This window comes from Hypanus sabinus, chromosome 2, assembly GCF_030144855.1.
Source record: "Hypanus sabinus isolate sHypSab1 chromosome 2, sHypSab1.hap1, whole genome shotgun sequence".
In the NCBI taxonomy this organism is placed as follows: domain Eukaryota; kingdom Metazoa; phylum Chordata; class Chondrichthyes; order Myliobatiformes; family Dasyatidae; genus Hypanus; species Hypanus sabinus.
Window position 1 is genome coordinate 184,998,341 of NC_082707.1, and position 25,041 is coordinate 185,023,381.

Sequence of the window (25,041 nt, forward strand, 5' to 3'; positions counted from 1 at the left end):
TAAGAAAAAAAACATCCAAAAAAAGCACAACTAACCTAACTGACATGGGCTAACTGACATGGGTATTATATCAAGTATACACAGTAGTGTCAATAACTCTGCACCTCTATCCAAATAATTAAAGATGATAAGAGTAAGGTTTGGGAAAGGTCAATTTAACTCATATGAAAATGTTGGATAAACGGTTTCTTCAAATTTAACTGAACGGTCAAAAATAACACTTCTGATTTTTTCTAAACTCAAACAGGAACTAGTTTGAGAGAACCACTGAAATATAGTTGGAGAATTCATTTCTTTCCAGTTCAATAGGATAGATCTTCTAGCCATTAATGTGACAAATGCAATCATCTGCTGGGCTGAAGGGGATAAACAACTATTATCCACCATTGGTAAACCGAAAATTGCAGTAATAGGATGAGGTTGCAATTTGATATTCAAAGCTGTTGAAATAATACCAAAAATATCTTTCCAGTAATTTTGCAAACAGGGGCAAGACCAAATCATGTGAGTCAATGAGGCAATTTCAGAGTAACATCTGTTGCAGATTGGATTAACATGAGAATAGAATCGAGCAACTTGGTCCTTGGACATATGAGCCCTATGTACAACCTTGAATTGTATTAGGGCATGTTTGGCGCAAATGGAAGAGGAATTAACTAACTGTAAAATTTTCTCCCACTGTTCTGTGGGTAAAAGACAATGAAGTTCTTTTTCCCATTCCTTCTTAATTTTATCTGATACCCCGGTTGTATTTTCATAAACATATTATAAATTATGGCTACTAAACCCTTCTGACAAGGATTCAGAGCTAGAATTTTTTCCGTAATATCCATTGGACATAAATTCGGAAAGAGCTGTAACATATTATTCAAAAAATTTCTAATTTGTAAGTATCTAAAAAAATGGGTTTTAGGCAAATTATATATATTGGACAACTGTTCAAAGGACATAAAGGTATTATATAAAAATAAATCACAAAAACATGTTATACCATTTGTTTTCCATAACACAAAGGCTTGGTCCATAAAAGAGGGCTGAAAAAAGAAGTTTGATATAATAGGGCTTGATAAGATAAACTTATTACTAGATGGTCCCCATTATCTTTGTCATTGGTTGGTCAAATTAATGTTATTAAGATGATAGTTTTACCCAAATTTTTATATCTATATCAAGCATTACCAATTATTATTCCTAAATCCTTTTTTGACATTATTGACTCCAAAGTATCCTTGTATACGTGGCAGAATAAAAATCTTAGATTAAGTAAAAAATACTTACAGAAGCCTAAGGAGGAAGGTGGTTTGGCTTTGCCAAACCTAAGATTTTACTACTGGGCAGTTAACATTCGATACTTAATATTTTGGACACAAGAATCGGTCACGTTACCAAGCCCACAATGGGTAAATTTGGACTGCAAATCTGTATAAGACTTGTATTTTGTATTTTATATTTTATTTTGCATTTTTGTATTTTATCATTGTCTTCTATTTTAGGATCTTCGCTTCCTTTTGTTCTAACTAAATTGAATAAACAAATAACTAATCCTATAGTGAAATATACATTACTGTTGCATATTCTATGATCTGTTACTGAAGGTTAAAACTTTTTGCGTGTGTGGCCTTTGATTATGTTTTGTCCAATGCAAAAGAGCCCTGTTAGTGAGCATGGAATGGGGAAGGGGAGAGCAAGAGAGTTATGGGGAGGGGGAATGTACAAGAAAGATTTAGGGCAAAATCTCCTGAAACCTTTCTAGTTGATTAATAATTTTCAAAATATACCCACTTTTGTAATGTAATCAATGAGGCCAACAAAGGTACATAGCAAGATCCCATCAACACCAATCATTCTATAAATCACTTGGATGAGGAAAAGGGAGGGACGGTTAGTAAGTTTGTTGGTGACACAAATGTTGTCATAGCTTACAACGGGACATTAATAGGACACAAAACTGGGCAGAGAGGTGGCAGAAGAATGGGGGTGGGGGAATCTCATTGAATATAGGAAGGCCTAGATTGAGTGTACGTGGAGAATTTGTTTCCCATAGTGGGCGAGTCTCTGACCAGAGGGCACAGCCTCAGAATAGAAGGAAATACCTTTGGAAAAAAGATGAGGAGGTATTTCCTTAGCCAGAGGCTTGGTAAATCTGTGGAAAAGATTACCACAGATGGCCATAGTCGCAAATTATTCAGTATATTTAAAGTGGAGGTTGATAGGCTCTTGATTAGTAAAGGCATCGGAGGTTACTGGGAGAAGGCAGGAGAATGTGGTTGAGAGGGATGGTAAATCAATCGTGACTGAATAGCACAGCAAGTTCAATGGGCCAAATGGCCTAATTTTACTACAATATTTTATGGTCAATGAATACAGGGGGTAGTTCAGAATAGAGTGGACAGTGAGTGGGGAGACTGTGAAAATGGAGTCAGAACAGGGGTTGGGTAGAGAACGATGCTTTGGTAACAGCTCTGACAAGAGGGAGGTGTTAATGTATTTGGACACCCCAAAAATAATAAGCTGAGATAACTGAAGGAAATAGACAATGGATAACAGATAGCCAATAATGGGTAATGGACGATAGACAATGGACAATGGATAATTGATAAAAGATAATGAATAATGGACAATGGACACTGGATAACTGACAATGGATAGTTGATAATGGACAATTGACAACAAATGATGGAAAACGATAGTGGATGATAGATCATAGATAATGAACAATGGAAATGGATAATGATAATGGACAATGGAGATGGATATCGAATAATGATAATGGACAATGGAGATGGATAGTGGATAATGATAATGGAGAATGGAGAATGGAGATGGATAATGATAATAGACAATGGAGATGGATATTGGATAATGATAATGGAGAATGGAGATGGATAATGGATAATGATAATGGAGAATGGAGATGGATAATGATAATGGACAATGGAGATGGATATTGGATAATGATAATGGAGAATGGAGATGGATAATGGATAATGATAATGGAGAATGGAGATGGATAATGGATAATGATAATGGAGAATGGAGAATGGAGATGGATAATGATAATGGACAATGGAGATGGATATTGGATAATGATAATGGAGAATGGAGATGGATAATGGATAATGATAATGGAGAATGGAGAATGGATATTGGATAATGATAATGGACAATGGAGATGGATATTGGATAATGATAATGGAGAATGGAGATGGATATTGGATAATGATAATGGACAATGGAGATGGATATTGGATAATGATAATGGACAATGGAGCAGCATGGTAGCATATCAATTAACACAATTGCTTTACAGTTCTAGCAATCACTGATCAGGGTTAAATTCCTGCTGCTTTCTATAAAGCGTTTGTACATTCTCCTCATTACTGCATGGATTTCTTTTGGGCGCTCTGCCCTCCTTCCACATTCCAGAGACATACAGGTTAGGGAATGTCAGTTGTGGGCACATTCTGCTGGAGCTGGAAGCATGGTGACACTTACAGGTTGCCCAAAGCACAATCTCAGACTGCCTTGGTCAGTGATGCAAAATGACGCATTTCACTGTTTGTTTTGATGTTACGATGCTTGTGCGACAAATAAAATTAACCTAGTGGATGTAGGCTCAATTTCAGCATTTGAGAAAAGTTCGGATAAGTACCTGGAGGGACGGGGTATGGAGGGTTGTGGTCCAGGTGCAAGTCGGTATGACTTGCAGAGCACTTTAAGCATGGGCTAGATAGGCTGAAGGATCTGTTTCTGTGTGGTAGTGCTCTAGTGATTTTTACATCAATAGAAGGGTGAAAGTATTCCAAACACCTCAAAGATAACAGTCATCAGCACGGACACAGGCTGTTCAGCCCTACCTGTCTGTGCTAATCACCCACTCTAACCCTGGTTCCCAGTGTTTGGCCCATAGATTTCTCAGTGCTACATAATTAATGTTTCCACACAGATTCCTTTATCATTGGCTTGGCAATGTACTCAGCTTCAGTTGTGGAAAGTAAAAAGGGAACATAATTTAACAAAAAACTGCGTGAAAGTAGGTTCTTCTAAATTGAAAATGAATATTGAACACTGCATGAAAAGTGATGCATCAGGGCTAATCAGCCTCAGCAAAACCATAATGTAATTACACACTAGAGAATAAAGCACAAGGGAATCAGCTTAATGCTGACTCAGCAAGAGCAGGTGAGAGGTGAAACCAGGTGAGGGAGAAGGTGGGATGCCCCTTCCTTTCCAGTCATGATCAAGGGTCTCGTCCTGAAACATCAGCTGTGTATTCCCCTCCATAGACCCAGCCTTACCTGCTAAGCTACTTGAGCATTTTGTGTGGGTAACAATACATACAGCACCTTGTCACAAGATTTGATGGTGACAATCAGCACATTGAGGAAAGTCTGACCTTTCACCGGGGGCAAGGACAGTGGCAAATGTGCGATCCAGCACTGTCAGGGACAGGGGAAACGGCGCTTTGAAGGGACTGAGATCTGGTGTCAAGGTTAGAGTTCTGAGAAGGATAGAATTAACGCAAACCCAAAAGGAGTGAATGTACAAACTCCTTACAGATAGTGGCAGGAATTGCACCCTGATCTTAGAGCTGGCGCGGTAAAGTGTTACGTTAATCCCTATGCTACTGTGATGCACCCACCCCCAACCAACCCCAGTGGATAAAGTAGATGGTCAGTCTTTTATCCCAGGGTAGAGCACTGGTTTAAGGTCAAAGGGGAAAGATTTTAAGGGATCCAAGGGGCAATTTTTGCACACAAAGGGTTGTGGGTATATGGAATGGGCTATCAGATGAAGTGGTAGAGGGAGGTACAACAATATGCTTAAAAGGCGTTTGGACAGGTAGATGGATTGGAAAGCTTTACGGAGATATGGGCCAAATGCAGGCAAATGGAAGTAGCTCAGGAAGGCATCTTGGTCAGTATATACAAGTTGGGCCAAAGGGCTTGTTTCCACGCTGTATAATTCCATGACAGCGGCCGTATTTCATTAGGAGTCCAAGGAGATTTGATATGTCACCAAAGACACCCACGAATTTTCTACAGATGTACTGTTGAGAACATTCTAACTGGCTGCATCACCATCTGGTATGGGGGTCGGGAGTGGGGTCTACTGCACAGGTTTGAAATAAGCTGCAGAAAGTTATGAACTCAGTTTGCTCCATCAAGAGCACTAATCGCCGTAGCATTTTCAAGGAGCGATGCCTCAAAAAGGCGGCATCCATCATTAAGGATCCCATCACCCAGTACATGCCCTCTTCTCATCGTTACTGTCAGGAAGGAGATAGAGGAGCCTGAAGACACAAACCAACAATTCAGGAACAGCTTCCCGCTCTCTGCCTTCTGATTTTTGAATGGACATCGAACCCACGACCTCACTGCTTATTTAATTTAGCTATTACATATATATTTTCTGTAATTCACATTTTTATTATTACGTATTGCACTGTAGTGATGCTGCAGAAACAACAAATTTCACGTCTTACGCAGTGATATTAAACCTGATTCTGCCTCAGTCCTCTAAGTGAGTTTCAGGTGTCAAACATCCTTTGACTGCAAGGTTCAATTTGCTTTTGTGCTCCTTAATATTCCACCGCAGAACACAAAAGCAATTGCCTTAATGCAGACACTTTAACAGAACAGTGTTAACAGGATTTCCACAGAATTTGACATCTACCAAAGTACTTCCAATTTTCACTTCCCAGGATCTGCTCAGCATTTCATATTCAGCTTCACCTGCCTCTGAACTGAAAAGTCTGTCGGGGCGTTTTAAAAAGCAGAAAGCAATATTCTACGGGCATGGAGTCGCATTGTAAACCACACCAGTATCTGTATCTATTCAGTAGCTGCTTCTTTTAAAAGTAGGCACACTGAATTGTGTGAATTTAAATTACGTAGGAATGTTGGGGTGATTTTAAAAATCATGACATCAATCCCAGGTCTTCCAGTTCTATTCTGGCAATTTATCCACTCTTATTTAGTGAGATGCGGTGGGGCAACTGGTAGAGTTTCGGCTTTACAGCTTCAGTGACGCAGGTTCAGTCCTGACCTCGGGCGCTGTCTGTGTGGACCTTGAGACAAAGCAGACATTTGACCCACTCTGCCATTACATACTGGCTGATTTATTATCCTTCTCAATCCCTGTCTCCTGCCTTCTCCCTGTAACTTTGACACCCTTACTAATCAAGAATCTATCAATCTCCACTTTAAATATACCCAATGACTTGGCCTTCACAGCCTTCTGTGGCAATGAATTCCGTAGATTCACCACTCTCAGACTGAAGAAATTCCTCTGTCTCTGTTCTAAAGTGATGCTGTGTCCTCTGGTCCTGGACTCCCTCTCCATGTCCACTCTGTCCATGCCTTTCAGTATTCAGTCATGAAGCCTCCGTCGGTCACAGTTGATCATGGATGGTGCATCTTGGGCAAGCCTGGGCAGTACGATATGGAGAGCGAGCTGTTGCCCATGTATCAAGCTCCCCCTCTGCACGCATCTGATGAACCCAAAGGAACTGCAGCGACCAATACAGTTTGGCACCAGCAACATCGCAGGAGTTACCAGTCAGTGTTGAACTCAATGTAGGACTCCCTTAGAGACTCCAGCTCTGGATTTTCCCCTCGGGGTTTACTCCTGAAGCCTTCCCCATGAGCAGGTATAGCCGCAAGGCAGCAGAGGATTGAAATCAGAGTTTTCCTGCTCCTAGATAACATTCATTAGGTTTCAATGATATCCCTCATCATTCATCTGAACTCCAGTGAGTTCAGGACCAGACCTATCAAAATTCTTCATACATTAACCCTTTTATTCCCTGGATCATTCTCGTAGGCCTCCCCCGGACCCTCACCAATGTTAACACATCCTTTCTTCGACATGGGGCCCAAATCTGCTTACAATCATCTGTACACATTGTCCCTATGACTATATGGGTTTCCACAGTTAGTGTATGGGTGAGTGGTAGAATCAGGGGATTCAAATTTCAAATGAAGTTAAACTTTAAAACAGATGAAAAGATCCTCTTTCCATGCTGCGGGATTCTATTGTATGAGACTATTGCAACGAAGGGTCAGCAGAGGAAAGGGAGAACAACTTCAAGTTCCTGGGTGTCAACATCTCAGAGGATCCATCCTGGCCCCAACATACTGACAAAATCATGAAGGAGGCACACCAGCAGCTATACTTCATGAGGAGTTTGAGGAGATTTGGTACGTCACCAAAGACTCGAGCAAACTTCTACTGGTGTACGGTGGAGAACACTCTGACTGGCTCCATTGCAACTGATATGGAAGCCTCAGTGTACAAAGCTGCGCGGAGCTGCAGAGTCAGTCATGGGCCCCAGCCTCCCAGCATCGAAGTCATCTTCAAAAGGGGGTGCCCCAAAAAAAACGTGGCATATATCATTGAGGATCCTCACCATCTGGGACATGCCCTCTTCTCATTACCATCTTCTGGTAAGGCAGTGGAGTATGTGAGTATAGCGGCTTGTCTCTCTCTGTAAGATTTGTTTTTTTATGATCCAAAGACAATTCTACTTCAAGAACGTCAGGTACTGCAAGGCTGATCCATCAGTGTGGTGCTTGTTGATTGAAGTAGCTGGACTGGCACCGGCAGCGGAGTCTTTGGGTTTGGAGGAGCTGACATGCCCGCAGACCGTGCTGCTCGCTGCTCGGAAGCTTCAGAGTTGGTGCAGTATAACCGTGGGAGATTGTCTCGGACATTTCACTTGCGATCACAAGACTCTGTTGGACAGTGGTAATGTGAGTCACTGAAGGCCTGTTACCCTTGTCTGGTGGTGGGAGAGTCGACACGGAAGTTGTGTGGCCTCAGCTGTAGCGAGAGCTAGGCCTCAAGCCTTGAGCTTGCCTGCTGCTGCAGACTAGGTGAGAGAGCCAGAAACACTAGGGTGTGGTTGAGCTTGGCTGGGGCCTGGCCTCGCCTGTTGCTGCGCTCCCCATTTGAGCGGTGGAATGACGGGCCGGAATGCGTGCATCGGTACACTGCCAGGAGACTGTACCGTCGATTGCCGGGCATTGTCACTCAGAGTCTTGGACTATATATGCTTGTTTTCCTCGAGCGAATATGCTACTTCACTTGATATTTTGAATGATGTTACTCACTCTTTCCAAACGTTTGCTTGCTATTTTGAATGTTTTGCACCTTGGCCCCAGAGGAACGCTGTCTCATTCAGCTGTATCTCTGTATGGCTTGAACGATAATTAAACTTGATCTAATTTGAGAGGAAGTACAGAAGTTTGTAGATACACACTCAGTGTATTAGGAACAGCTCCTTCCTATCTGCCATCAGATTTCTGAACGGTCCGTGAACCCATAAACACTATTTTGCTCTCGTTTTGCACCACTTATGTTTATACTTCTTCAGAATCAGGTTTATTATCATTGGCATGTATCGTGAAATTTGTTAACTTAGCAGCAGCACTTCAATATAATAATCCATAATAATATAGAAAAAAATAATTCCAACTATCAAATATAGTAAATATATGTATATTGAATAGAAATAATATATATTTTTAAGAAGTATTCCTGGGTTCAATGTCTATTTAGGAATCGGATGGCAGAGGGGAAGAAGCTGTTCCTGAATCACTGAGTGCGTGCCTTCAGGCTTCTGTATCTCCTGCTTGATGGTAACAGTGAGGAGAGGGCATGCCCCGGGTGGTGGGGTCCTTAATAATGGACATCACCATTTTGAGGCTCCTTGAAGATGTCTTGGCTACTACAGATGCTAGTACCTAAGATGAATCTGACTAATTTTACAACTTCCTGTAGCTTCTTTTAGTCTTATTGCAGCAGCTGCCCCCCACACCCCCCGCCACCAGCCAGTGATGCAGCCTGTCAGAATGCTCTTCATGGACATAAATAATCTTCTGGAAATAGTAAGGGACCGAGGGTCTAGTGAGATGGAGGAACTGAGGGAAATACATGTTAGTAGGGAAGTGGTGTTAGGTAAATTGAAGGGATTAAAGGCAGATAAATCCCCAGGGCCAGATGGTCTACGTCCCAGAGTGCTTAAGGAAGTAGCCCAAGAAATAGTGGATGCGTTAGTGATAATTTTTCAAAACTCCTTAGATTCTGGATTAGTTCCTTAGGATTGGAGGGTGGCTAATGTAACCCCACTTTTTAAAAAAGGAGGGAGAGAGAAAGCGGTGAATTATGGACCGGTTAGTCTGACATCGGTGCTGGGGAAAATGCTAGAGTTGGTTATCAAAGATGTGATAACAGCACATTTGGAAAGAGGTGAAATCATCGGACAAAGTCACATGGATTTGTGAAAGGAAAATCATGCCTGACGAATCTTATAGAATTTTTTGAAGATGTAACTAGTAGAGTGGATAGGGGAGAGCCAGTGGATGTGGTATACTTAGATTTTCAAAAGGCTTTTGACAAGGTTCCACACAGGAGATTAGTGTGCAAACTTAAAGCACACGGTATTGGGGGTATGGTATTGATGTGGATAGAGAATTGGTTGGCAGACAGGAAGCAAAGAGTGGGAGTAAACAGGACCTTTTCAGAATGGCAGGCAGTGACTAGTGGGGTATTGCAAGGCTCAGTGCTGGGACCCCAGTTGTTTACAATATATATTAATGATTTAGACGAGGGAATTAAATGCAGCATCCCCAAGTTTGTGGATGGCATGAAGCTGGGCGGCGATGTTAGCTGTGAGGAAGATGCTAAGAAGATGCAGGGTGACTTGGATAGGTTAGGTGAGTGGACAAATTCATGGCAGATCCAATTTAATGTGGAAAAATGTGAGGTTATCCACTTTGGTTGCAAGAACAGGAAAACAGATTATTATCTGAATGGTGGCCGATTAGGAAAAGGGGAGATGCAACGAGACCTGGGTGTCATTGTACACCAGTCATTGAAGGTGGGCATGCAGGTACAGCAGGCAGTGAAAAAGGCAAATGGTATGTTGGCATTCATAGCAAAAGGATTTGAGTACAGAAGCAGGGAGGTTCTACTGCAGTTGTACAAGGCCTTGGTGAGACCACACCTAGAATATTGTGTGCAGTTTTGGTCCCCTACTCTGAGGAAAGACATTCTTGCCATAGAGAGAGTACAGAGAAGGTTCACCAGATTGATTCCTGGGATGGCAGGACTTTCATATGAAGAAAGACTGGATCGACTAGGGTTATACTCACTGGAATTTAGAAGATTGAGGGGGGATCTTATTGAAACGTATAAAATTCTAAAGGGATTGGACAGGCTAGATGCAGGAAGATTGTATCCGATGTTGGGGAAGTCCAGAACGAGGGGGGGGTCACAGTTTAAGGATAAAGCGGACCGAGATGAGGAAAAACTTCTTCACACAGAGAGTGGTGAATCTGTGGAATTCTCTGCCACAGGAAACAGTTGAGGCCGGTTCATTGGCTATATTTAAGAGGAAGTTAGATATGGCCCTTGTGGCTAACAGGATTGGGGGGGGGGGTATGGAGAGAAAGCAGGTACAGGGTTCTGAGTTGGATGATCAGCCATGATCATACTGAATGGCGGTGCAGGCTCGAAGGGCTGAATGGCCTACTCCTGCACCTATTTTCTATGTTTCTCTGGTACATCTATAGTTTTTGAGTGATTTAGATGACAAACTAAATCTCTTCAAACTCTTAACGAAATATAGCTGTTGTCTTGCCTTCTTCATAACTGCATCGATATGTTAGGACCATGTTAGCTCCTCAGGGATCTTGACACCTAGGAACTTGAAACTGCTCACTCTCTCCACTTCTGATCCCTCTATGAGGATTGGTATGTGTTCCCTCATCTTACCCTTCCTGAAGTCCACAATCAGCTCTTTCATCTTATTGACCGTGAGTCTCAGGTTGTTGCTGCAACACTACTGAACTAGCTGGTATATCTCGCTCCTGAATGCCCTCTCATCTCCATGTACAAACAACAAGCTGGAGATGTTATCTCCAATCCACACAGATTGTGGTCTTCCGTTTATAAAGTTGTGGATCTAGTTGCAGAGGCTCAGGGGTTCTGGAGCTTTTCAATCAGAACTATAGGAATGATAGTGCTGAACACTGAGCTGTAGTCATTAAACAGCATCCCAATGTAGGTATTAGTATTGTCCAGGTGATCCAAGGCCAAGTGAAGAGGCATCGAGATCGCATCTGCCGTAGACCTATTGTGCAAAAGGCAAATTTCAGTGCAAAAGGTCCAGGTCCTTGCTGAGACAGGAGTTGATTCTAGCCATAACCAACCGCTCAAAGCACTTCATCACTGCAAATGCGAATGCTATTGGACAACAGTCATTATGGCAGCTCACCCAGCAATTCTTGTGCACTGGTAAGATTGTTGCCCTTTTGAAGCAGGTGAGAACTTTTGACTGTAGCAATGAGATTGAAAATGCCTTTGAACATGGCCACCGACTGCTTGGCACAGGTTCTTTTAGAGTCCTACTAGATCCTCCATTGGTGCTTGTTGCCTTGTGAGCATTTACTTCCTTGCAACCTATAATAATGTTTTATATATTGTACTGTACTGCTGCAAAAACAATACATTTCATAACATAAACCTGATTCTGATTCCCATTTGTCTCAGTTTGGCCCATATCCGTCCAAATGTTTCCTATCCATGTATTTGTCTGAACATCTTTTAAATGTATCTCTAAATAAATAAATAGATAGACAGATAAACCTGATTCTGATCCTGGCATGACATGTGCCAAAGACAAAGTTTTTGTGGAGGAATTTACATAAGTGAATATTCAAAGTATTTACAGCTGAGGTAAATAAATAGAAGGAAAGGAACATTTGGAAACTTCTGGACCAAATGGCCTGTTATTTTAATGGTTCACTTCTAACCCATCCTGACTGTGTTTGACCCAGGGGTACTGAGAATTCCAAGTGTCTAGGCAGACAATTGTGTCTTCTTAAAGTAAATGATAAGTGATAGCGTGTCTCAAAATCCAGATTTTGGCATCACAAGCCCAAACAAAGACTGAAAATCGAGTAAATAAATACCACAAACACATTAAGTTTGACTTTCGTAATTTTCCTGGAAGGAGATCATGCTTTGCCTGCTCGATGATGAGGACCAATAAAAGATTGAAACATAGGAAAATGAGGGGTTGACTTTATACAGGGTGTATAAAACCACGGGGCATAGATTGTGTCGAGATCTGGTCACCTACTTACAAGGAAGATATTGACTGGCTTCAAAGAATGCAGAGAAAATTGACAAGGTGCTGCTGGGACCTGAGGACCTGAGTTACAGGGAAAGATTGAATAGTTAGGACTTTATACTCAGAAGTGCAGGAGAATGCTTCAGGTAGAAGTCAGCAAGTCCAGAAGCAGAGGCCTGATGTTTGCCCTAGCCAGAGACGGGAGTTTGAAGGCCTGATGTATACACGTCTGAAAAGTGTGGCATCATCCAGTACCTTTCTTCATTCACTTTCAGTTGACTCTATTAGAGGGGATGTGGATCTCCAATCAATATGTAGTTGTCTCCGTCAAACACAGCCCCACAATTCTGGCCTTCCTGTTTTTACCACGTACTGTCCAATGTGGCTTGTTGGTTGTTGCATTTCACTGTTACAAATGCCATTCTCACAGGGGTAATCTTTTCTCCAGTATAAGTTCTTAGCTGGGTATTTGTAGGCTTCAGTTTAGTATTTTTGAAATGCCGTTCAAACTCATTTTGTGGAATAACTGTCCCAATTCCATTTTAATTAATTGGCCATTCACTTCTGGTGGAAGCCATATTGATTGCCTATTGATAGTTTTCACATTGTAAATCTCCAGGCTACCCAATCCTGTGTCACTCTCATCATTATCTTTTTTTTCATCTGCAACATGCAGATTAATGCTCTTTTGGAAACTAGAACTTGACATTTTATCTTTTTCTCTTCCCTGTGCAGTCCATTGATTTTTGTCTGCTTGATATGCTCGTTGCATGTGACCTATTTGTAGAACACACACAAAGAGCCTCTAAACCTGCATTGGTCTGGTGTATGCAACCCTTTGCCATGATGGCAACACACATTGCTTGGCTAAGCTGATTTCTGTTTGGAAACTGCAATTTTGCACATGCTCACTTTAATTCCTGATTGCAACTTAATTGCTTCTCTGCCTGCTGTTTCTATTGAAACAGCAATTACAACTACTCTTTTAAATGTAAGTTGTACTACAATGCTTCCTTGTAAGATTCCACAAACTAAATGATCTATCAGAGAATCATTAAGTTAATACTGAACTGACAATGCTCAATCTCTTCAATTCAGTCATTTCCTTTTGATTCCAGTTATGAAACCCAAAGCCTTCTATGATCAACAACCGTTTAATTTCTAAGTGTTCCCGCATTACTTTCACAACAGCAACAAAGCTCTTTCCAGCTGGTTTGGTTGGAGCAGTTAAATTTCTAAGCAAACTGTAGGCTTTTCCACCCAATGCACTCAGCAAAACTGGCACCTGTTTCTCATCGGCTATTTCAATTGCTTCAAAATACTACTCAATTAGCTCAGCATACACGAGCAATTTAAACTTACCCATCTTTCTGATGTCGGCAGCCATTTCAGAGATTTTTAAAAATTTATGATTATTATCACCCAGTACCCACAGTTTATGAACCTATAAACTCATCTGTTTCCTGCTTTTTTAAAAACTCGACTGTTCCTGTCCCTTCCCAAAGAAGCATGTGTTCTGTTGTTTCTTTGTGCTCGATTGTTTCTCACTGTGCTGTTTTAAAAACTCAAATGCCTCACTGCACTTCAACAGGTATGTAGTCGTCCTGGGTTCATTTAAAACTTCTTTATTGTCACTGTAATGTTTTCTAACTCCAAATAATTGCAAGGAAAAGACTGAAGCCCAGGCAAACGGGCCTTAATTTTGTTTTTATTTTAAGGGAGACGTGTCTGTATGACGTGGTGGTATCATGACGTATGCCATTTATGTACTTTTACAGATAAGCTACAATGCTTTGTGTAAACAACAAAGAATGCTATCAAACAAAATATTTACAATATGACTGAAATATTGAATACATAAGAGTTATCTTACACAGAGAGTGGTGAGTGTGTGGAATGTGCTACCAGGTGTGTTGAATGTGATGGTAGAGGCAGATACATTAGTGTCACTTAATGGATGAAAAGAAATGGAGGGCTATGCGGGAGGGAAGGGCAAGATTTATATTAGAGTAGGTTAACAGGTCAGCATAACATTGTGGGCTGAAGAGCCTGTACTGTACTATTCTATGTTCTCTACAGGGACAGAAACTCAACAGTAAATTTATGGCATGCAAAGAGGTTACTTGGCCCATTGTGCCTGTGCCAGATAGCCAGTCCTAGCTCACTAGTCACAAAATCCATAGCCCTGCAGGTCGCTGTTCTTCAAGATGTGAAGAGGGATTCTACCTCCAACACACTTTCAGACACCGAGCTCCACATCCCATCATCCTCTGCAAGAAAAGATATTTAATCATCTGCTTTTCTTCTTCCAAATACTTTACATCTTTGCTCCCTGGCTTTTAATCCTTCCGCTAAGGGAAGCATTCTTTCAATTTATCCTATTTATCCTACCTGGGCCCTTTATACACCTCAATTAGGAGTCTCTGCGGCCTGCTCTGTTCCAAAGAAAACAGCCTCACCCCATCCAATCCTTCATGTCTGATATAACTTTCCAGTCTTGGTAGGGAAATCAGGGAAAAGATGAGAATGAGGGAGAATAGTTTACAGGAAATGAGAGGGAGTTTCCCTGATGGGATTCCACAGTGAGCAAGCGCAGACTCAATGGGCTGAGTGGCCTACTTCTAAGTTGTATGAGTATATGAATGTGAGAACGCCCTCTGAAATCATTCCTGCACATCCTCTCCAGTGCAATTACATCATTCCTAGAAATTATCATTCGAAAAAACTGCAGATGATGGAACACAGTAGCATTGCAGTTAACGTAACTCTTTCCAGTGCCAGTGACTGGGGTTTAATTCCTGCCACTGTCAGTAAGGAATTTGTGTGTTCTCCCCGTGGCACTGAATAGCGTGATGCTAACCGCAATGCTACCTTAACACCCTAACTGTTACTATCTTATCTGCTTCCACCACCTCCCCTGGCAGAAATTAGAAATAATTTAAAACATGAAAGTAATGTAAACTAATTGAACAAAATAAACAGTAGAATTGGAGATCCTGCCAAATTTAGGCTCACTAGAGTCAGAGTGACAGATGTCCTGTGCTGAGAAACCCTGGAAGACCCAGTGGGGCAAACAAACAAACTTCAATCCACTTTTCCACTCCTCCACCATTTCAAACAGAACATGCTGGAGGAACTCAGTCCACCAGGCAGCATTTATGCAAAAGAATAAACAGTCGACGTTTCGGGCCAAGACCCTTCATTACTCCTGGCCTGGCCAGCATTTTGTGTGTGTTGCTTTGGATTTACAGCATCAGCAGATTTTCTCACGTTTGTAACCACCATTTCAGAGCCGATGTATGTGAGTCTACAAGTTACTTCAGTTTGAATAACTGAACAATTGCGTATGGCTGATTATTATGCGTGCTTGTCCGGCTTTACGGGATTCTGTACCGTTCTGTGCAACCTGCTACGGGAAAGGGCAAAGATGATTTACAAAAACTTTGCGAGAGATTGGGAGCCTGAGTTACTGAGGGTGGGGCTTGGTATCATAGCCACTAGCATGACATTAATACACCACCAGCGATTCGGGTTCCATTCTCACCGCTGTTTGTAAGGAGCTTGTACATTCTCGCCGTGACTGTGTGGGGCTCCCCAGTGTGGATGCTTTGGTTTTCTCCCATGTTCCAAAGATGTGGGGTTAGAAGGTTAATTGGTCACATGGGTGTAATTTGCCAGCACAGTGTCATTGGGCCGGAATGGCCTATTACCATGCTGTATCTCTAAATGGACCGGCTAGGACTGTATCCCTTGGGACGTAAGAGGCTGAGGGGTTGACCTTACAGAGATATATTAAATCACAGGGGGCACAGATAGGGTGAATGGGCACACAGCCTTTGTCCCAGGAAAAGGGAACCAAAAATCGAGAGCAGAGGTTCAAAGTGAGAGGGGAAAGATCTAATCCATATATCAGACACGTATGTTTGCAGAGCCCTCACTATAGATCCCACACAAATCTCTTTGACCCCCTACCATCTGGCAGAGGCACCACAAGGACAAGGACTGTGAGGCTGGGTAACAATTTCTTCCCCTAGGAGGCATCCTGCTACCACCCAGTACACACTATTTATGACAGCACCAGTAGCATTATACCGTTATATATTTAACTATATATCATATATGCACCTTTATATATCTACAGAATGTTTTAAGTTATCTGTTAATATTATTTTATGTGGCGTATGTTTTGTATGTACTGTGCACCCTATGCACCTTGCTGTTTCCTTTAGCTGTATACACGTGTACAGTATGGTTGAATGACAACAAATTTGAACTTGAACTTAAAAGAAACCCAAGCATCTTCACAGAGGGTGGTGTGTATATGGGATGGGCAGCCAGAAGAATTGGTCAGGGCAGGAACAATAGCAATATGTAAAAGACATCTAGGTAAGTACATGTGTAGGAATGAGGATATGGACTGAATGTAGGCAGACACGACTAGCTTAGTTGGGCGCCTTGTGCAGCATGGACATGTTGAGCTAAAGTGCCTGTTTCTGTATTGACACAGAAGCTCTGCTTAGACCACACTTGGAGTATTGTTTCACTCTGGTCGTCTCATTATGGGGAAGAATGTGGAAGATTTCGGGGAGGTGCAGAGGACAGTACCTACTCACACACAGGAGCTTTATAAGACATCATCGTTTTAGATCAACCCTCCTTGAAGTAGGGAACTAGAACATAGAAGAGTACAGCATAATACAGGCCTTTTGGCCCACAATGTTGTGTCAACCTTTTAACCTACTCTAAGATCAATCTAATCCTTCTCTTCTACATAGCTCTCCATGTTTCTATCATTCATATCTAAGAGTTTCTTAATGTCCCTAATGCATCTGAATCTACCACCAAACTTGGCAAGATGTTCCATACACCAACCATTCTGTGCAAAAGACTTACCTGATATCCCCTTATACTTTCCTCCAGTCACCTCAAAATCACGCCCCCTCACATTAGCCATTTCAACCCTGGAGAAAACTATCTGACTGTCCAATTGATTAATGCCTCTTATCATCCTCTACACCTCTACCAAGTTGCCTCTCATCTTCCTTTGCTCCAAAGAGAAAAGCCCTAGTTTGCTCAACCTATCTTCATATGTTCTCTAGTCCAGGTAGTATCCTGATAAATCTCCTCTGCACCCTCTCTAAAGGTTCTACATCCTGTTTTTGATTATTTTTGAATTAATGTGTAATCAATTTAAAAATACTTTATAAAACAATCTAAGTAATATTGTTTCCCCACATGAAAGGAGATGCGGTTTATTTCATTGCTTGCAAAGTTATGTAAGTAAAAGGGGTGAAGCAAAATTCAGCCAGTGCAGAATGAGGTGGCGAATACTTGGAATCTTTATTTATGACAAATTACAACTAAACGGCGCCAATAGGGTTAAAATACAGAAGATTTCGAACAAAGGTAAACAAACTTAATTCCCTATTAATTGTAAAGAAGTATCTGATATTAGGAGTATTGCTCAGAATCGTAGAAAATTGTAGTATACATTGAGGCTATATGGGCTTTTATATAGTACTGGCTAAGAGAGTGCTCCTTCCAGTGCTGGGTCTGTATAGCTCTACAGGCCACAGCTTGTCTACACCATACAGGGGTCCATTCCAAAAGACCAATGGGCCTTGGTGTAGCATCCCAGTGTGCTGGAGAGATTTCTGAAAGGGAGTGGGATCTACTCTGTAAGATCAGCTCTGTGGCTGGGATCTACTCTGTAAGGTCAGCTCTGTGGCTGGGATCTACTCTGTAAGGTCAGCTCTGTGGCTGGGATCTACTCTGTAAGGTCAGCTCTGTGGCTGGGATCTGCCCTCTATCTGGAATCTGCTCAGTGAAATCTTCTCAATGACTGCAGTCAATTCACTGTCTGATCTGCTCAGCGTGAATCTATTGTGGGACCCACTGGAGTGTGTGGGATCTGCTCTGTCAGTGGGATCTGCTGAGAGGGTAGCAACTGTTCAGGGATGGGATTTTCTCATTCAGTGGGGTCAGCTCAGTGGGTGGAACTGTTCAGGGATGGGATTTTCTCATTCAGTGGGGTCAGCTCAGTGGGTGGAACTGTTCAGGGATGGGATTTTCTCGGAGGAGAGATCTTCTCGGTCAATGGGATCCGCTCTGCTGTGGCTGGGTGACTCTGGTGTCTGCCAGCAAGTTGTGGGTCAGCTTTTCCCCTGGGATGCTAAACCAAGACCCATTGGTCTTTTGGAATGGAATGAATCCCATATCAATGAAAGTAAAGTTCTCCTCAGGCTATGGAGCAAGTGGAGGGATGAACCTAGCCCACTCTCCCAATAGACATTTGGAACCTTGTATGAATGTGGTCGTGCAGTTGTTCAACACAGGAATCCAAGACAGAAAATTTCAATTACTACCTGCACAAGTGCTACAATCAATACTATTTCTATAAACATTCATTAACTATTTCCCTCCTGCTGTGTTTAAACTGATGGCTATCGTTCCCAGATTGCAAAGGAAACATAACTCACAAATGTTCGTAGATGCACCCCAGTAAACCTCTGATCCAGGCTTATCACTGCTTGGTATGGCAATTGCTCTGACAGAGAGTTCTGGACACAGCTTTGCACACCATGGGAATCAGCCTTCAGTCTATGGACTCTGTCTAATCTTCTCACTGCCTCAGTAAAACAGTCAATGTAAAGCAGTGTCTTTATTTGTATGCAGCTTTTGATTGATTCTATTGTACAGTGGATTCCAGTTGATCAGTTAATCAGGGCAGCGGCTTACTTGGGACAACTCTTAAAGAACAAAAACCATTTGAGAAAATAACTGGGATTCACTTTGTTTATTTGGAACGCTGTGCCACGTAATTGGGACAGAGAGTGCTGCCAAACTCTTTCTAACTAGCGTCATTCCCGTGCACATCATGTGGCTGTTAGACACTACAATGTGCTTAGAGCATAGGGATTTTAAATAGCATCACATGTGTATTTGTGTTCAAAAAGCAGCAATTTTTGTCAGAGATAGTTGGTGAGAAATAAGCAGTAAGACAATTCAAAACTGCTTTGCTCACTGTGGTTTCAAGCATTCGGGATTGGAGATGCCAGAAATGGCCGTGAGTGAAAATGGAACAATTTCACTACTTCAACAAGTTAGGAACTACAAAGAATTTGAATGTATCGACAATCATCTTGAATGTTACAATGAAAATGAAGATTTGGAAGATGCAAGTATGGATAGACACAGAGTGATTAAGGATAGTCAGCATGGCTTTGTGTGTAGTAGGTCATGTCTAACCAATCTTATACCTTTCCAAGGAAGTTACCAGGAAAGTTGATGAAGGCAAGGCAGTGGATGTTGTCTAGGTGACTTTAGCAAAGCATTTGACAAGGTACTGCATAGAAGGTTGCTCAAGAAGGTTCAATCATTCGGGATTCAAAATGAGGTAGTAAATTGGACTAGACATTTGCTTTGTGGGAGAAGCCAGAGAGAAGTGGTAGATGGTTGCCTCTCTGACTAGAGACTAGTGGAGTGCCACAGGGATTATTAAGATGGGCCCATTGTTCTTTGTCATCTATATCATCAATCTGGGTGCTAATGTGGTTAACAGGATAAGCAATTTTGCAGATGACACCAAGATTGGGGGTGTGGACCAGCTGGAAAAATGGGCTGAAAAATGGCCTATGGAATTTAATGCAGGCAAGTGCAAGGTGTTGCACTTCAGTTGGACCAAACAGGGTAGGTCTTACACAGTGAATGGTAGGGCACCGAGGAGTGAGGTTGAAATAAGAGATCTGTGAATACAGGTCCTTAATTCACTGAAAGTGGCATTACAGGTTGATGGAGTCTTAAAGAAAGCTTTTGGCATATCGGCCTTCGTAAATCGAAGTATTGAGTATGTTGAAGTTGTTGAATTAGACATCATTAAGGCCTAATTTGGAGTATTCGGTGCAGCTTTGGTCACCTTCCTACAGGAAAGATACAAAAGAGGTTGAAAGAGTAGAGAGAAAACTTAGAAGGAACACAAAAATACAACTGCAGATGCTGTGAATCAAAGAATACGTACACAACGCTGGAAGAACTCAGCAGGTCAGGCAGCATCCGTGAGAAAAGAGTAGCCAACGTTTCGGGCCGAGACCCTTCATCAGGAATGATTCTTGATGAAGAGTCTCAGCCTGAAACGTTGGCTACTCTTTTCTCATGGATGCTGCCTGACCTGCTGAGTTCTTCTAGTGTTGTGTACGTAAACTTAGAAGGATGTTGCTGGGTCTGGAGGACCTATGGAATGATTGAATAGGTTAGGACTTTATTTCTTGGAACGTAGAAGATTGCTGGGTGATTTGATAGAGTTATACTTAATTATGAGGGGTATAGATAGGGTAAATGCAAGCAGGCTTTGTCCACTGAGGTTGGGTGGGGCAACTAGAGGTTATGGGTTAAGGGTGAAAGGTGAAAAGTTTGCTGTGAACATAAGGGGAAACCTCTTCACTCAGAGGATTGTGAGGGTGTGGAATGAACTGAATGTGCAATGATACATGCAAGCTCAATTTCAACATTTAAGAGACATCTGGATAGGTAACAAAGGTGAAGGACCCAACATGTCCCAGCCCATTAAATGCAAAGCACTTTTAGGCATCCTGAGCTCAGAGAAGATCTGATAGAAGTTCATGGTCTTTCTTTCATAATTCAACTCTCTCTAGTCCAGATTCTCAACGTTGAAATGGAACAGAAATAGATCTTCTGAATTTGAAGGTGCGGGGCAGGCCTGCATGTGACAGGTGTACACTGTGCTAGGTGGAAAGGAACAGAAACTTCAGCTCAAAGCTAACCCTCTCAGGACCGTAAGTGCTTTACTGACGGTGATGACGGATCTCCTACCCTAGTGACCCGGGAGACCACCGGTCCTCGTGATTCCTGCCCATACCCGGGACTCATCGCCTATACAAATCGGAACTGGTCTACGGCCGGGGATTGCTAGTCTCCTCAGCCCTTGCAACATGACTTTGGGGATCGCTGACATTCAACCGCAGACTCAAACTCCTGACCCGCCATTCCATTGCCCCTGCCCTCTAACTACCCCTCATCCCTGTTTGCTGTTATTGCTTTGTTGCTAATTGTGTTCTGCGTTGCTCTGCCATGCAATGTAGGCATGCTGTGTTGGTTTCCTAAATTCCATTACCGACTTCTGATTCATTCATGAACATGGGATAAGTAAATGAATCTGAATCTAAAGTCACGGATGGAATGTCGGCAAATTTGATCAAAGCAATGGGATTAATGTCCTGTTATTTTAGACCTGTTTACAGAAATAAATATAGATTCTATTGGGTAGAAATTTACATGCAGTGGCTACTTTATACCCAGTAGGTACACTAACATCTGCTGCTGCTATAGCCCTTTCAAAGTTCAGAGAGGCTCTTCTGCACACCACTGTTGTAACACATGGTTGTTTGAGTTACTGTCACCTTCCTATCAGATTGAACAGGTCTGGCCAGTCTCCTTTGATGTCTCTCATTAACAAGGACATTTTCACCCACAGAATTGCCGCTCACTGGGTGTTTTTGTTTCTCGCACCACTCTCAGTAATCTCAAGAGGCTGTTGGCATGTGAAGACCCCAGGAGATCAGCAGTTTCTGAGATATTCAAACCATCCTGCCTGGCACCACCAATCATCACTTAGATCACATTTCTTCCCCACTCTGACGTATGGTCTGAACAACAGCTGAACCTTTTGACCATGTCTGGATCCTTTTATCCATTGAGTTCTGCCACATGATTGGTTGATTAGATATTTGCATTACTGAGCAGGTATACAGGTGTACCTAATAAAGTGGACACCGTTTGTAAGTTTGACCAGTTTTGGGGGCCTGTGTTGAACAATGATCCCACCAGCAAACCTCTCTCTAAGCACAACACACTCCTTCTTGAAATGAACAGAACTCACCCTGAGTCCATCTCTTTCATCATGAGCAGATATCCTGTCATGGAGAAGATCTTTTCTCACAGCAGACCCCCTCCCGTGGAGTAATCTACTCGCCAAGTAGATCCCTTTCACAATGAACAGTTTCTCAGGCAGATTTTAACGAGTTGCTTCGCTGTCTGGTACGGGGACGCCAATGTGCAGGATTGGGAAAAGCTGCCAGCTCCATCATGAGCACTAGCCTCTCTTCAAAAGGCAGTGCCTCAAGAAGGTAGCATCCATCATTAAGGACCTTACCACCCCTCATTACTACCATGAGGAAGGAGCTTGACTACCAATACTCAAACATTTTAGGAAGTTTCTTCCCTTCCAACATCAGATTTCTTCTCTCTCCTGCTGTCTGGGAAAAGGCACTGAAGCATTTGGGCTCTCACAACAAGACTATGTAACCGTTTCTTTCCCCAAGACATCAGACTCCTCTATACCCAGAGCCTGGACTGACACCAACTTACTGCACTCTACTGTGCCTATTGTCTTGTTTATTATTTATTGTAATGCCTGCACTGTTTTGTGCACTTTATGCAGTCCTGGTCTTTATGCAGTCTAGTGTAGTTTTTTTCTGTATTGTTTTCACGTAGTTCAGTGTAGTTTTTGTACTGTTTCATGTAGCACCGTGGTCCTGAAAAACATTGTCTCATTTTTACTGTGTACTGTATCAGCAGTTTTGGTCGAAATGACAATAAAGAGACTTGACTTGATTTGAGATTTCTGAATGGTCCATGAACATTGCCTCGCTACCTTCTCTCTCTCCCTTTCTTATGGCAACTGATAGCATGTTTATGCACTGCACTGCACTGCTGACACAGAACAATATATTTTCAACATATATCAGCGATAATAAAGCTGATTACGTTTCCTTCACTTCCAGCTGTTGCCCACTCAGGTGAACACTCGGGTCTTGGTGAATTCAGTCTCACTCCACGTTAACTACCCCACCCCACTGAGGCTTTATAAAGCATTGGTCAGATTACACTTGGAATATTCAGTTTTGGGTCCCTTATATAAGAAAGGATCTACTGGCATTGGAGAGTGTCCAAAGGAGGTTCACGAGAACGATCCAGGGAATGAAAGGGTTAACGTTCCAGACCTGCACTTGCTGGAATTTAGGAGAATGAGGAGGATCTCTTTGAAACCTAACCAATACCGAAAGGACAAGATAGAATGGACTAGAAAGGATGTTTCCTATATTGGGAGGAGTCTCCGACCAGAGTTCTAAAGAGTCTCCCTTTAGAACAGAGATGAGAAGGAATTTCTTTAGCCAGAGAGTGATGAATCTGGGGAATTCGTTGCTACAGACGGCTGTGGTAGCTTAGTCACTGGGTATATTTAAAGCAAAGGTTGACAGATTATTGATTAGTGAGGCGTCAAAGGTTATGGGAGAAGACGGGAGAACGGGGTTAAGCGAGATGTTAAATCAGCCAACACACACAAAACGCTGGAGGAACTCAGCAGGCCAGGCAGCATTTATGAAAAAAAAAGTAGACAATCAACGTTTCGGGCAGGCAGCATCTATGGAAAAAAGTACAGTCGACGTTTCGGCCCGACACGTCGACTGTACTCTCCCCCCCCCCCCATAGATGCTGTCTGGCCTGCTGAGTTCCTACAGCACTTTGTGTGTGTTACTCGAATTTCCAGCATCGCCAGATCTTCTCTGGTTTGCGTAAAATCAGCCATGATGAAATGGAGAACCAAACTCGACGGGCCGAATAGTCTAATTCTGCTCCTATGTCTACGGGCTCATTACTTGCGGTTTATCCTCGGCACCGAGCGGGGACTGGGGACGGGGAGGCGGGTATCTTGTTACCTATGGTGGAGACCACGGTGCCCACGAAGTAGAAGGAGCCGGCGAAGTCCCAGCGGGGCCGGGTCTCGTCCACCCGCACCCCGGCCATCCCGGCTTCCTCGTAGTGCCGCAGGAAGACGCTGAGCTCGGGCCGGCTGATGTTGTACCTCCGGCTGAAGTTCTCCCTCCGCTGCGCCCACCGGCGTTGCGATTCCACCTCCTTGTCCCGCTCGATGGCCGAGAAGATCGCGGCGCCACACACCAGGTACACGCCAATCAGCGATGCCAGGAGGACAAAGCGAGCATTGTCCTCGTTCGGGCAGAAGCACCCCTTGCGGGTAGCCATTACCCCTGCCACTGGCGGAGCACAGCAAGACTCAACCGAACGTTGTAACTCGCCCGGGCAGTTTAAGGCTCCACGTTTACCTGGTCCTGTTGATCCTCAATACAACCCAGTCATTATTAAAACTGCCCCATTCTGAACTGGCTCTTCTTATCCCAGTCAGTAGCTTGGATGGAGATCTGGGTAAACATGAGTGTTGGGCCGAATGGCCTATTTCCGTGCTGTATGACTCTGCACTGTACGAACAAACGCGCCGTCCCGGCGGGAGATCACGGACCCAAGCCTTCCACTCCGTTTCTCGCTCCACGGGCGCTGACCGACCCGCCGTGTCTTCCCAACATTTTGCGTCTTTTCTCGGTCCCGGGTCCCAGCCCCTGCCTCCGGACGAAGCTTTCTCTGACCACCACTCCCCTCTCTGCCGAAATCACCGCTCCATTTTGCCGACCCAAACCGAAGCTGGCGATGACCGCTCTCCCTTCGAGATTAATTTGGCAAACTCGGCACCAGTTATGCTTCGGCCAGGACACAGCCGGTCAGCCGCAACGGGTACAAACACCTCCCAGATACTTCCCGGGATACTCCAAGCTCAGCTCTCCACGCTTCGATGTCACAGTCTGCGTTGTCTCGGATATCGTTAACAAAGGTCCCTGCAGTGGGTCTCTCCTTATAAAATTCCTTCCCGAGATCTCCCAGAATTTCCTAGCGTTTCCCGGGATTACAGACGGAATCCGCCGCCTTGGTGTGGTCCCACTCCGGAGACTATAGGAACATTTTCTGATCCGCTCCTCTACGCGCCGGAGATGAAATTAAACACCAGCTCCTCCTCTCGAAACTGACGCGGCTCC

General features: G+C 43.1%; 1 protein-coding gene across 1 annotated transcript in view; it reads right to left on the reverse strand.

Annotated features, from left to right (window-relative positions):
- Positions 1–24,561, reverse strand: part of kcnk13a (potassium channel, subfamily K, member 13a) — a 42,897-nt gene extending 18,336 nt beyond the window's left edge. The window contains exon 1 of the mRNA XM_059961269.1: positions 23,875–24,561. Within this exon, the coding sequence (XP_059817252.1) occupies positions 23,875–24,199 (325 nt within the window). The 5' untranslated portion in view covers positions 24,200–24,561. The remainder of the gene's footprint in view (positions 1–23,874) is intronic.
- Between the last annotated feature and the right edge of the window lie 480 nt (positions 24,562–25,041).